General features: G+C 41.4%; 1 protein-coding gene across 1 annotated transcript in view; it reads right to left on the bottom strand.

The window, feature by feature from the left end:
• Window positions 1-14,617, bottom strand: part of nbeab (neurobeachin b) — a 342,438-nt gene that overhangs the window by 176,177 nt on the left and 151,644 nt on the right. Inside the window, exons 34-35 of the mRNA XM_066660786.1 lie at window positions 9,299-9,360; window positions 1,776-1,840 (exon numbers count right to left, since the gene is read on the bottom strand). Of these exons, the coding sequence (XP_066516883.1) occupies window positions 1,776-1,840; window positions 9,299-9,360 (127 nt within the window). The remainder of the gene's footprint in view (window positions 1-1,775; window positions 1,841-9,298; window positions 9,361-14,617) is intronic.

Below are 14,617 nucleotides of genomic sequence, written 5' to 3'. Positions count from 1 at the left end.
TTCAGTTAGGGGCTTCTATCTTTGTCTGTTTCACAAAACAAGGAAAGACAGACATGTCCAGACATGTAAGGCCAAGTCATTTCAGAGTTTGTGTTTTGTAGAGTGTACATCTCCAGTTTACAGTCTGCAACAATGAGAAATTAAAACCAATACTTTCATGGAGAAGGAAGCCTAACAAGGTCAACAAGAGGTAAGAAACAAATTGGTTGATAATTCATTGTTTTTAGGGGATGTTATGGCTGATTTAAAGCACGGGTCAAAACCAACCCATTAACATATGTCACATCCTGTGTTTGTTTTCCTCACCATGTGCTCATTCGGCACATGGCTCTGTTTATTCTTCCTGTCTCCAATCTTGTCCTGCCTTAGCTCCGCCCTCTTGTCAGAGTCTCCTTTGTAGTCCTGCCCTCTCGTTATTGTCCCCAGGTGTTCCTTGTCAGTGCTCTGTGTATATATAGTCCCTTTGTCTCAGTGTTCCCTGGTCAGTTCTTGCTGATATATAATAATAAGTTCTTGCTGATATATAATAATAAAAAATAAATACATAATTTAAATAAAATAAATCAACAACAAAATTCAATTTTATTATATTATTTGGGTGACCAATATCTTTTACCATTATTTTTTACTACACTGTGTCTTAACCAGCCTGGTCTCAAGCTGAATCTGTACATATCTGACTCAAGGTACAATCCCACAATTCATACTCTTCATGGAGGTATACATTTTTGACATTTCTGGCATTTACCCAGCACGTAAAACCAGCCTCAACACTGTCTCCAATGTCACGCTCTGTCTTTCCCTCCTTTAGATTTGTACTTTGTCTTGTTCTTTTCCCAGAATGTCAACCATGTGCTTGTGACTCCTCATGTGATTTCTTGACACCCCCCACCCCTTCGTTTGTGTCACATGACTGTTGTCCACAGGTGTCTCTCCCTTCCCTTTATGTAAATAAGCCCCGTTACTTTGTCTTTGGTCAGCCATTTTATATAATAATCTTGATCTTGGTCTTTTCTAGTTCAGTCTTGTTCTTTGTCCTTAGCGCTGTGCTAGTTTCTAGTTCACCTCAGTCACTGTTTAATGCTATATTTCAGTTTAGCATCAGTTTAGTCTTGTTTTTGTAAACTCCACCTTCCAAGTGTTACACCCATTCTTTAAGAACAGTTTACAGCACTGTTTCTGTATTTCTTCAGGGACATAACCTTGTATGTGAAAGAGCACCACCAGTGTATGGGAGCTCAAAAATACTTATGTATCATGACCAGTGATAAAATTTGAAAACATGTATCTAACCATTTGGAAATCTAATAATATAATAATCCAGGTTTCCTTGATACTCAATTCTTCATAGAAAATAATATGTAAATAATTAGCAAGTTAAGCAGAAGTGTGGACCCACAAACTGTGCCCTGTAGTAGTGACACAGGCCTTGGGCGGACACTTTTAACTCTAGAGTCTACTCTCTGAAACATGGCTGGGTTTTACGGTTTATGCTCTTCTTTCTTTCCTGCACGCTTGCCTCCTTCAATTTGGCTTCCCTCGTGCAAGGTGCACTACAGGGGCAAGAGGCTTAGGGCTAATCTAGCCTGCTGCTGCTGGCTCCCCAGCCCCACCCCCCACCACACCCCACCCCGGCCAGCAAGCTCGGTGATACCATGGTAACTAGACAGCTGAGGCAGGCACAGGCCCAATGAGCAGGCAGAGGGTGACATAAGCCAGTCGCTTAGTCACTTAGCCCAGAGCAGCTGCAGGGAACTGGGAGCTGGGAGCCTTACCTTCCTTCGTTGATAAGCTCAATGAAAGCTAGGCCCGCATTCTTCTGGATGGAATTCTGCCACTCCTAGAAACCAGAGAGCACAGGATCAAGATCAGGATCGGAATATTCCAGAGTACATAGCGTTGAATGGGATGTTGATGAGGGGTTTATACTAGTGTTCACTCATTGGTTTCACACAGTCACCCAGTCACTCTCACATACACGGCTCACACTCTCACACACACACACACACACCTGTGGGCAATTACACACAGCCAATCCACCTACCAACACATGTTTTGTGACTGTGGGAGCAAACTGGAGCACCCAGAGGAAACCCACACAAACACAGGAAGAACCCATCAAACTCCACACAGACAGTAACCCAAGCTGGGCATTGAACCCACATCCCCAGGACACTGGAGCTGTGTGACAGAGGCATTACAGGAGCCCTACACTGCCTTTGGCAATTCCCAAAAAATAAAAGGAGAGAGCAACAGCCAGGAACAGGCCACTAACGCAGCAGCAGTAGCAGAACAGAAGAGAGAATGCGGTTCCATACATCCTCTGCAGCCCCAACCACACTTCAAACACAGCCCAGGGCTGATGGCTCTGAATTTGACAAAAAGGGAAGATGACGTGAGGTCACGCATCTGCGCGAGAGTGAGACGGCGCTATAAAAAGTTCCTGCGAGAGCGGGCGCCTTTTCGCCCACTGAGGACGGATCCGTAAACACAGAAGAGATGTAATTGCGGAGTGAAACCGTATCCCCCTCACCCCTTAAATACAGCCATTTCCTCTCTCTGAGCAAGTGACAGACCGCTGAAGACTTCCATCCCGAGGCCCTCTGGCTCCACTCGCCTGGAGGGCTGCTGGGACCCGGGGGCAGTCTCCCTCTCCCTCTCCCTCTCTCTCCAAAACTCTCCCATACACACTCACAACACAGGTCTGGAGCTGATTAGGAGGCCGTTTGGAAGCCGGGCCACTCACTGTGGGAAAATTCTGCTGTTCTCCTGTTTGCTCTCAAAGGTCTGACTTGCAGAGGGGAGAGGAGCATGGGCTCGGGTAGGAGTTCAAAAGAAAGAGAGGGGGGGGGGGGGGGGGTTGAAAAAGAGACAGGGGTTTAAAAAAAAAAGAAAAAAAAAAAGAAAAATGTTCCCAGGTCCTGGGGTGAAACAGAGAAGGCTGAGAGGGGAGCAGCTCAGGTGCCCAGAGCAAGAATTTGAATGATGCCCCTAGTGATCTCCTGAAAAAGCCTTGAGAAAACCTTGACAAAGAAGTGCTACAACAAATGCCTTGCGTATTGAGCTCCTGAAGGGCCAGGAGTTGACACTATTCCCCTTGGGATTCAAAGCCGTGTGAATTATGAACTGGACTTTGGTATGGATTTGACAGTACACCTTTAATCCCTTATGTTCATGGAAGGAGCAGCTATCAACAAAGCGTTTCACTGCTAGTTGCACCACATATGACTATATATATATGAATACAAGACTGATAATGGCTACTACCACTAGGGGGCGCAACAGTGGCTTTTACAATCTGCATGTTCAATTTCTAACCCCAACCCATCCTTTCATCTAGACTTAGAGCCAGCAATGTCTGGGGAACCCACACTAGCTGGCAATTTAGTACGGTCAATTGACCTATCAACAGGGTTTATGGGAGGAAACCAAAGCAACGTGAGGAAACCCATGCAACCACAGGGAGAACACGAGATTGATAACTTTACTGAAGAGTGTAATCAGGTGAATTAGAGCTAGGGAAGCATTGACACATGCAGTGCCAAAGCTCTGGAAGTCTAAAACTGAAAAATAAATAAACAAACAAATAGAACATTTCAGCTGCGTCCAGCCTAAGCTTGAGCTCTAAACGCGAGTCGATCCGAAACAGGCAAACAACGGCGGATCACATCTGGTCTCCAAATGTTCAGCATGACCCCCTCTGTCTCCCTCAGCCTCCTTCACTCTGCTACACTCTCCGCTACCTTTTCTGTAGGCTGCACCTCATTTGGGGCAAAGGCAAGCCCTTCCTCCGAGCCCCAGCTCCAGCCGAGGGGAGCTCACGTGACAAAAATAAACACGGAAGCACACCCAGATGCGGTGGGGTGTGCTCTGGGGGGGTTCGGCTCTTGCCTGTCGAGAAATAAAAGTAAAGAATGACATCAGATCCAGATCAGACTCTTCCCAGACAGTGGAGCCATATCCAGATCCAATCCGTGTTCTCCAGTGGCTGTGGAGACAGACACTCTAAAGCTCTTTCATGTCATGGCTCTCTCTACCTCCAGTTTTTTCTCCTTTTTCTCTTGCTCTGCTTGGGTCCAGGCTGTGGAGTAAGGGCTCCCTGTGGGCCCACAGGAGGGGGCTGTGAAGTGAATTAACACACACACATACAGACACAAACCTGCACCTCCTGGAGTAATACAATCCCTCATGTAAATAGGGAAGACGATCACAGACCAACACCTCCACAGAGGGAGAGGGAGGGAGAGAGAGAGAGATTTACTCTGGCTGATCTGAGACTGGGACAGAAACTGCTACCAGAGAGACAGAGATAAATCACTGGGGGCGACAGGGATAAAGCTACTGTTTATTCACTCCCTCCAGATCCAAGACAAGGAAACAGTGGCGAGTCCAATTCACTAAAAATGGGTTTAAAAATACACAGACTTCCACTGCATCAGAAAGTAATACATAGTAACAGGGGTCATGCTCTATCAACCTACCCTTGCCCCGCCCATATAATCCTCCATCTGTGATGAGGTGGGATAAGCTTTACAAACTGATTGCAAATTTCCCATTCAGTAAGCCCCATTAAAAATAAAAAAATAAATAAATAAATATACAAACAAACAATTATAATCGTAGTAATATACAAAAACAGTTATTAATTTTTATTTTTTTGCATCCCTATGGCATGTCAGAGCAGATCAGGTACCTCACCCATTATCATAGCATAGCAAGTAATAACCAAGGTAAGGCAAGCCTATTTATGGTGTTTTTCCATTGCGTGGGATCAGCTCAACTAGGCTAGACTTGGCTCAATTTTCCACTAGCACAGCTCTTCCCATGAAATGGAGCTGGTGATGTTGTAAAACCCTGTCTCTAACAGAAACTTTGAAAAACCACAACAATGCTACGGTAAAGTTAAAGTTAGCTGAACATGCTTTCGCTGCAGATTTTCATCAGCCACTGACCCAAGGAGCGTTTAAACCTCTTCACAACACCTCGGGGTGATGTAACAAGCTGCTGTTGTCAGTCCAACAAAAACAAGTTTGAAAGCTGCTGTTATTTCAGAGGTTTTACAACAGCGAGTTTGTGCCAGAGCTCTGCACTTTGTGGTGAATGACAGATCTCTCTGGCCAATCAACACTCGGCAAGGTTTACACGTAATGATTTATTACCTAAAAATGATGTAGCTTGAAAATGGTAGTTGAATAGAATGTACTGGTCACTGCATTCATTATGAGCTCCATCATGAAAAAGTGCTGCAAAAGTTTAGGTTATTTTTGTTGTAAAAAATGACAATACACACTAGAAAAGAAAGACAAATTCCAACACTAAACTCTGCCAGTCTTTTCAGTTTCAGAGGCCTCTCGCTCTCTCCCTGTGGAGCTCAGCAATAACAGGCACTGGGGATTTTGCGGTGTCTCAATCCGAGCTGTCAGGGGCGAGAGCTTGGAACGCTTGGCTTTTATCTGGCCTCCACTGCTTGCAACATCTGGAGGTCCTCTGTCTGTAAATCTCCTCAGCTGCACGCTTCATCCCTTATGTATGTTTAAGCTGTTACACAAAATCGACCCTCCTGACCTCTGCCACTTCTGGATGGAGACACCGGCTGTCCACAGCCTCAGATGAAGCGGTGATTAGAAGGCATAAATAATCATTAAAAAAAAGGAACGGTGAGGTGATTATCACTAATTTATTCATAAAAGTGACAGTTTGCAAACCAGAGCAGGGCCAAAGGTCAGCACAGTGAGACCCCCGCTGTCTAGGTGCATTAGAGAGGAGACGGGACGAGGGAGAGTTTGCGGTTTGCTGGCCTTGAGGCAAGGAACACAGCTCTTTTGTTATGATACACTGCATATAAATGAATTTCAATAAGAAATCTGAAATGTAGGTGAGGGATGCTTGACCCAGACAAGCTTATAGCGGACAATGAGCCAGAATACAGTAGTAGAGCCACATTTACATTTCCAGTGGGTGGTCCTTTTCATGGACCGTCTTTTCGAGAGCCATTTCAATGTCCTGCGGAATGGTACAAGTGTCTACAAGTCTAGTGACGGTTCAGCAAGCCAGGTCAGGAGTCCACAAGAACATCCCCTGGCCTCACTCTCACTGGGGCCCTCTGACTCCTACTACTACTCAGCACAATGGCAGTCAATAAAAGTGTGTGTACAGTTAGTGTCCTCCTCCAAGCATGTTGAACAGTTCATTAAATCTTTAGTTTTTTTAAGAACCTTTCAGGGGAATAGAACCATTTTAAAAAGCAAGGTAAGAGCAGTAAGCAGAACCTTGTATTTGTTTTTTTGTTTGTTTGTTTCGGAAAACTTGCTGGTAACTGGCACTTGTACTTTTGTGTCATAGTCTTTGTGGTAGGACCCTGACTATTACCTTTAGCATGAAAAAACAACAACAAAAACATAATAAATTAATAAAAAAAAAATAAATGTAAAAGTAACACTTTGCAGTGTTCTCCCTGTGTCCATGTGGGTTTCCTCCAAATGCCCTGGTTGGTGGATTGGCAACTCAAAAGTCTCCCTAAGTGTGAGTATGTGAATGAATATGTGAGTGTGTGCCACCCTGCGAAGGACTGGCGCCCACTCCAGGGTGTGTTCCCGTCTTGCGCCCTGTGTGAACCCACCGCAAATATGAACTAGAAAATAATATGAACAGTCAATAAATAAATGAATATTGAAGTTGCATTGATCCCATTTCAATTGCAGATTTAAGATCTGACAATGTATTGAATAACAGTTGATACGTAAAATAACATAAAATAAACACATACCTCTATAAATACTGTGTAGTCTGGTTTTAGAGCTACTGCAAGAACACTTCTGGGACGTTTATTTTTACCCTAGGACTTTTATGGAGGTTATTTTTTATATCTTTGTTTATTTTCTTTGTTTATATACCACCTCAACCTCACATAAAGTGCTTGGAAAAAAAAATCTGTGAAATCTTAAGTTACTGTAATAAATCACCTTGCCTTTCTTCCAATCAATCCTTTCATTTTCTGGGGGCACACTTTAGCCCTGGGCTTTGGAATAGCATGTGGTAAATCAGGCCCTGTGGAGTGCTGCCGTGGCGGCTGACCGCTGGCTCCGCACAGACCCTGATGCTTCTAAAAGGACACAGGGCCCAGGGTCCGGTTTCAGCCCCCCCTTCGAAACGATCGATAGATCAGGCCTGGCTTCCACCCTGGGAGCTTTCTAATGGCAGGAAGTTCTGGAGCTGCGGTAATGCTATCTGTACCGTGGGGGAGGAGGGAGGGTAGGGAGAGAACGAGGCTGAATGATCTTGGATTCAGTAATAACTCCTACAAACGGAGTGCGGGCAGACAGCATCACTCTGGCGATAAAAACTACAGAAAAAGCTCACTGAAAAAAAAAGGGGGACTTCAAAAGATTGGGAACTCACGCCATCCGGTCTGGGGCCTGAGCACTTTTATCCTATGGAAGTGCATAGCTGAGTTTGCATTTGCTAAATCTTCTCCTGAGTGGAGGAGCCAGAGATATGGGACTCTGCCTTGGTGCCACTGGGCTCCAGAAAGCTCCACGTCTCTCTGCGAGCGGCCAGGTTCCTCCAAGAGAAAGAGACGCTGAGGTAATGGCTTCCTTATGGGCTTCCCAGGCAAGAGTGATGGGCTGACAGAAGGTATGTTAAATATCTCCTTCTCTGACGGCAACACTGGGAGCCTGACCCTTTTGAAAGCGAAGGCTTAACAAGAGACCGGCGAGGTCAGCGAGCTGTAATATGTCACTACCAGTTAAAGGAGGGCTGGGAAACTCCTGGGGAGAGAGAGAGAGTGAGGCGAGGCGAGGCTATACCGGGTCGTCCAGGTAGACAGCTGTGGTCTACAGTCGTCCAGATGACACAGGACATCGTTTATAATGTGACAAGAAGGGACACATTTGTGGTCTTTTAGAATGTAGTTTGGCTGCTAGGTTCTTCAGATTATCCAGAACCTCTGAAAACTGTGGGGAATTTATTCTATTTAATTAATTAATTAATTAATTTATATGTTTTGAGTAAAAAGTATCTGTGAGTAACAATAGAAAAAGTATCTATTCAGTAACATTTACAAATCAAGTAAGTCTCAGAGTCTACAAAAACAGGCTTTCCGGAAAATAATATCATTTATCAATTAATTAAATTAAAAAAGGGGACCAAAACCAGAACCAATTTCAGTTCTATTTAGTCAAATTCTAGACTTGCACCACCATTTTGTGACGTAAAATAATCTCTATGAGTAATTGTACTTGTGCCATGTGTAATAACTGTATAACGAACCTTGGACTAATGTAAGTCTAGCATTATAAGACGTCAATAAAGCTCAGAATGTAAAGCTTCTAGACCTGGCATAATCAATTATATCAGACCTCTGTTTAGACCTGGTCCAAATGACGGTTTTATCTGAATCCATGACTTATCTGTGACAAAAATAACAATAAAAAAAAAAAGAATAATATGGTTCATGACATTTGTGCCGATAGACAACAGGCACAGCTTTTCCAGTTAATACAGCTTTAGTTCCTCTCATTCGAGCCAAACACTCTGATTGGTTACACTGTGTGGCCAGTTCACTAGCGAGAGCGAGAGGGATGTAAGAGTGAGGACAGCATGGCTTGCTCTAAAATAAGGGAAGCTAAAGCTATAAAATGAATGTTTAAAGATGGACAGACAGAGAAGTTTACGGTCAATCTTCCTGCAGCTGGTGCTAACCCAGTAGGCCTCATATGTTCTGGAAACAAGACCACATTTAAAAACGTTTATAACAGGTTTACAATCTGTTACGTGGTTATTAATTAGGTTGTAAATACCTGTTGTTCCTATGGTAAGACTTTAGAATGTGAATATACTCATTTCGTATGTTAAGCTAAACCACTAATGTCCATTAAGTACCATTAAATAAAAAGATTATATAATTAAACACATTCGCAATTACGTGCTGAAGCTGACAGGCTTAACGTTGCCTGATGGTGAAGGTGAAGTATGGCAAATATCCGGCAGGATCTGAGAGTTAGATGGATGTGGATGTAGATGGATGTGGGTTCACTATTTGGTGAACAACAGGTCACTGTGGCCCTTTCTATCTATGGGTTATAACTTTTTATTTCAAGTTTTTAATGGCTGTTTTTTGTTTACAATCTGATTAAATAACATTAATAAACAGATTTCAAACTATTTATAAACCTTTATAATGGTGGTCTTGGTTTGGACCTTGGCTGGAAGCTTAGATCAATTTTAGAACAGTCCAAGTCCAAGTTCAAATGAGAGTGAGGGGTGTGAGAGTATGTGTGTGTAGGGGGAATGTTACCTGAGAGCAGAGCAACATGACCAGCTCCACTACAGATGTGCTGGACTTCATACACACCAGACCTACAGAAACACACAGGAGGAGATATTACTATCCTGTTACATAATATATATTCTGTTTTAGATTGATACAGATAGCACACGCTGTTACACGTATATTCAAACACAAATTAAAAACAGGAGCTTCCAGAAATGGTCGAGTCCTTTGGTGGAAGGATGAGTCAAAGTCAGGCGGTGTCCACAAAGGGTTACTCATTGGTAATAAAATTATAGGTACGTGCAAAATGGCTCTTGTTGCAACTTTTCTAGAATGTGCTGCAGGTGATATATTTGAAATTAATATAAATATATAACTTAAACAAACGTTGCTTTGAAAAAAAAAAAACATCAGATGTAAAGTTATTGTAAGGAGACAATACAGGAGTTTTCTGTATTTTGTAGCATTTCAATTCTCAATTCTCAGTGTGTTATGGCGGCTGTCATGTCCAGTGTCAGATGGCTAACTGTTCTCAGAGGGCAGGGGGATGTCTCAGAGACCAGGGAGATGTCTTAAGAACGGCTAAAGGTCATCTTCTGCGAGTCAGTGCGAGATTACGTCAGGGCCATAAATTGGAGCATATCTTCCGCAAATCCCCGTTATGTCGAGGTGGCGCCAGGAATAATGCCCCAGATGCTGATGCAGAGAATTTAAGGCAAAATAATGGCCCAAACATTCAGATTCCAAATGAATGCATTCCATTTCGTTGAAGTGTAGTGTGTATTATTACAATAAAAGTATATATTGTATATATTTTTCACTTTTGAAACACATAATTAAAAAACAATCAAATGGGAATTACACTGTGCATAAATTATAAGGCTCTAAATGAATTATTAAAAAAAATAATCGATTAAAATCAAATCAAATATTATACACTCACTGAATATGAGGCATATTTTTACTTATTTTAATTCACTATAGCAAGATATCATATTAAATATAATCAGAGTTTGTGTAAATGGTAAATGTGGCTGTAATGTTTTATTCACGTAATAATAATACCTGCATTTATTCAAAGTAAATACAATACATTATTTATTTATTTATTTATTTTGCATAACACTTTACATAACACATAACACTAATTAGAATAGTGAAAAAAGTGCAAACCACTGTTATTCCCTATTCACCGCAAGCGTTTCAGCAGCAGAGCTTTACTGCTTTTGGTTCTTTTGATTGGACATTGGTTTGAGTGTAAGTTAATCATGAAGAGCTGACAGGAGACAGATGCTGAGATCATGCGGCTAATATCATTTCAGTTTGTAAATGTAAGAACCTGTCAGAGCTGAATTACATTACCAAGTGTGAACAGAACAAAAACAGAAATGAATATTAGCTTAACGCTGAAATACTTCTCTCACTTGCAGCTGCTGTTGCGTTAATAATTTTTTACTTACTGTTGATTTGAATTTTTTTTTTTAATGATTTAACTATATTTTACAAAAAACGTTTGATGTTGTCTGTTGAAATTTGTTTTAGCTTTATTTTCTAATTTTATTTTATTATTTTATTATTTATTGCTTTATTTACTTTACAAAAACCACTTTGAAGGAAATAGATTTGAACACATCAAATTGTAATTTAATTCATTTTAATTTTTAATTAATTATAAAAACGTGCTATTATTTATGTGTATAATGTTATTATTAGTATTACTTGTATTGTATTATTAGTATAACTTGTATTACTAAAATTACTACTACTACTACTACTAATAATAATAATAATAATAATAGTAATAATACAAATCATGTTTTATATTATATGCATTTCGAATTTCATAAAGCTGTTTTTACCAGAGTGATATTTATTTATTGAGCCTCTTATGTTACAGAGTCATTATATAAAGGTTTACAGTAGGCACAGCAGCTGATTTAGTTCCTGAAAAAGAAGCTCCTTGTTGTAATAATGGGGTCAAATAAAATCCATACTCTCATATATTTGAAAGACTTTACCGCATAGCTAAGTCCACTCAGTGGTTCAGCAGGCTCCAAATGACCCCCCTCCCATCAACCCCAAACACCAGCACCCCCCCACCCCCCTTACCCAATGCCATTTAAACATCCTCTTAACTATGAGTGATCACTTCCAAACCATTCAGAGCACGGAAGCAGGAGCACTGTAATATTTCAGGGGCTGAGTGTACGAGGGGCCGCTTTTACAATCCCTCTTTCACTTCTATGAGTCCAGGGTTACGTCCCATCATGCTGTACACCGAGTGACCCCTAGCAGCCCCTGACCCCAGCTCTCACTGTGTCCAGGGGCATCCAGAAGTCAGGTGGCTGAGTGACCCCCGGCTCACGCTGCTGGACAAACTAAATGCATTCTATTTAAACAGCGCCACGCCAAGCTTTTCCAGTTAAACCCCGTTAGTCTGAATGTGCCATTGTCCAGTTGGAGATTCGGGGTTCTGTCAGCAGCTCACAACAAGCACACTGTTCCTGCCCAGGGGCCTGGCTCTCAACTCCAAGTGTGAGAGGGCCGTCCAGGGGGCGAAAAGGCCATAATTGCCCCTGGTGACCGGGTGTCTGGAGGGGGCCGGGCAGGGGCTTGACCCCTGGTGCCGTGTCGGGTGATGGATGGTGGGTAATTATGGGTAAATAGGGGCGCCTTTTGCACCGACGAACAGTATTTTAGCTGTAAGGAGAGAGGAAGTGAAGAAAGTGGGGGAAAAAAGGAAAAAAAAAACAGCAGCAGGCGTCTCTCTTCTTCTGGCACAGGCTGCAAAACTGAGGGACGGAGGCATGGAAGTTTGGTGGGATGAAGGAAGAAGGGGAGGAGGGATACAGAGTTGGAGGAAAGGAGGAATGGAGGGAGGGACTAAGGAACAGAGGGATGGCGTTGAGGCAGTGGGCGGTTGATGGAAGATGGAGGGATAGTTCATCCATAAGGAAACACAGCTTGTATCTGGGATTGTACTGAGCTTTGTTTGGAAGGGGTCACCATAGCAATGTTCAGCTGCAATCAGGGATATTTCCAACTGCAGGAGGAGGAATACTGCTCAGTAGAAAGTAGTCTACATCAGAAACTGGTGCTACAGAGGTCATTCTTCAGTCTCTCTTAATATGCTTTAGTGTGTGATGCAGACAGGTGTGTGGCATATTAGAGGAAAACAGAACATAGAGGAATTATATAGAGAGTGCTGACACTCCCAGAATCATTCATATGAAACGTTTACGCAGGTAACACCCTTCACTATAAGCCTGTTTCCACCAAATAAAATATATATATTTAAAAAGTACTTATTTTTTCATTAATGTGTAAGTTGCTATCTCATTTTTTTCATTCAAGTTATTATCTCATTTTCTCATTCAAGTTATTATCTCATTTCTCATTCAAGTTATTATCTCATTTTCTCATTCAAGTTATTATCTCATTTCTCATTCAAGTTATTATCTCATTTTCTCATTCAAGTTATTATCTCATTTCTCATTCAAGTTATTATCTCATTTTCTCATTCAAGTTATTATCTCATTTCTCATTGAAGTTATTATCTCATTTTCTCATTCAAGTTATTATCTCATTTCTCATTCAAGTTATTATCTCATTTCTCATTCAAGTTATTATCTCATTTTCTCATTCAAGTTATTATCTCATTTTCTCATTCAAGTTATTATCTCATTTTCTCATTCAAGTTACTATCTCATTTTCTCATTCAAGTTATTATCTCATTTTCTGAGCTGCTGCATCAATATAATGAGATACTAAGTCAATATATTAAGAAACTATCTCATTATGTTGAGATACTACAATTTTATAATGACACACTAAGTCAATATGTTGAGATACTATCTCATTATGTCCAGACTGCATCTCATTATTTTGAGATACTACATCAACAATATGAAATACTATGTCAATATATTGAGATAATATCACATTGTGTCAAGACAGCCTCTCATTATTTTGAGATACTACATTAATATAATGAGACACTAAGTCAATATACTGAGATAATACTGCGCGATACGATTATTTTGATACTGTGTCAATATATACCATAGTACCTGCTCTCTCTTGGTTCCAAGCAGCAGAGTAGGGACTAAACCTTGACTTGTAAACATTACAGAGCTCTGATTGGCCTGAGAGAACTATCAATCATGATGGACTGCAAACATCCAGCGCAAACAAACCCTTTGTAAAATCTCTGAGCTACAGCGGAGATCATAATTGTTTTTATCTGACTTCGAAAATAATTTTTATGTGGTCTTTTGAAGAGGCTCAAACACTTCGGGGTTAGAGGGTGACAAACAACACAACAGGCAAATACAAGGTGAGTAAACAAAACATAACCTCATCCCCTGCCACTGTTGTGGCTTCTAAAGCCCGTAGTGTCTATTTTTTGATGTGATCGGCTACATTTGTTGGGTGGGTGGCGGTGAGGGATATATAGTGGAAAACCAACTAGGAACCAAATGAGTATAGTCGAGCAGAGTAGGTACCACACAATGGAAAAGAATCATAAATTGCTCTGCCACTGCTATAATACTGTATTACTTTACATTGCTGCACTCTGGTGTTTGTTACTCGCCTGTTAAACAGAAAGGAGAGCCATGAGTCTGGATCAAGGCGAGGTATGGGTTTAGGGTTAAAAAGCTTCAGAGACAAGATCACTCTTAGGAGAAACACAAAGTATAACAATTTGCGAGTGTGGCCTAGTTGCTAGAGACGAGAACAAACTTCAGATGTTCACACCATCAATATGTGATCGGAGCATGTGTTGTGTTGATCAAGCGAAGCCTCTTTTCTTACTGTGAGGTGGAAGTTTGATGGGGCTCATAGCACGCAGAGGTCAGACCTGTGCACACACTTTATTTTTTCCACAGCTGTCACCAGCTCTCTTGATTAGAACTGTGTCTGAAGTCTGTTTGCATTCTGCTCTCTTCCTATTTCCACTTTATTAAAAGACTCCCATCATTGTATCCGTCTTTAATTATTTCCTTTCCCCGCGTACAATATGCCACAGCTTTTCCACTTAAAAGTCATCTTTCAGAAGAAGGAAGCAAAAAGGGTCTTTTATGGTTTAAAAACAACAACAAAGTAAAAACCGCTCTGCAGTTAATTCTGCCGTTTTTGATTCAGTTGATTTCCAAAATTAAAGCTGTATTTTCACAGCTCCACTTTGAAAACTCATCGTTTTTTTAATAAGCAGCAGCCCGCGCGTTTTCATAGGTAATAACTCCACTGACCAATCACGTCATTCAGGAAACTAATGGAACTTTACTGTGTCACTAATAAGCCAATGAAATTGACACTTCACGCCAAATTTCAGCACTTGAC

This window comes from Hoplias malabaricus, chromosome 1 (genome assembly GCF_029633855.1).
Source record: "Hoplias malabaricus isolate fHopMal1 chromosome 1, fHopMal1.hap1, whole genome shotgun sequence".
Classification (NCBI taxonomy): Eukaryota; Metazoa; Chordata; class Actinopteri; order Characiformes; family Erythrinidae; genus Hoplias; species Hoplias malabaricus.
The sequence above is the reverse complement of the archived record's forward strand: the minus strand, read 5'-3'. Positions and strand labels throughout refer to the sequence as shown.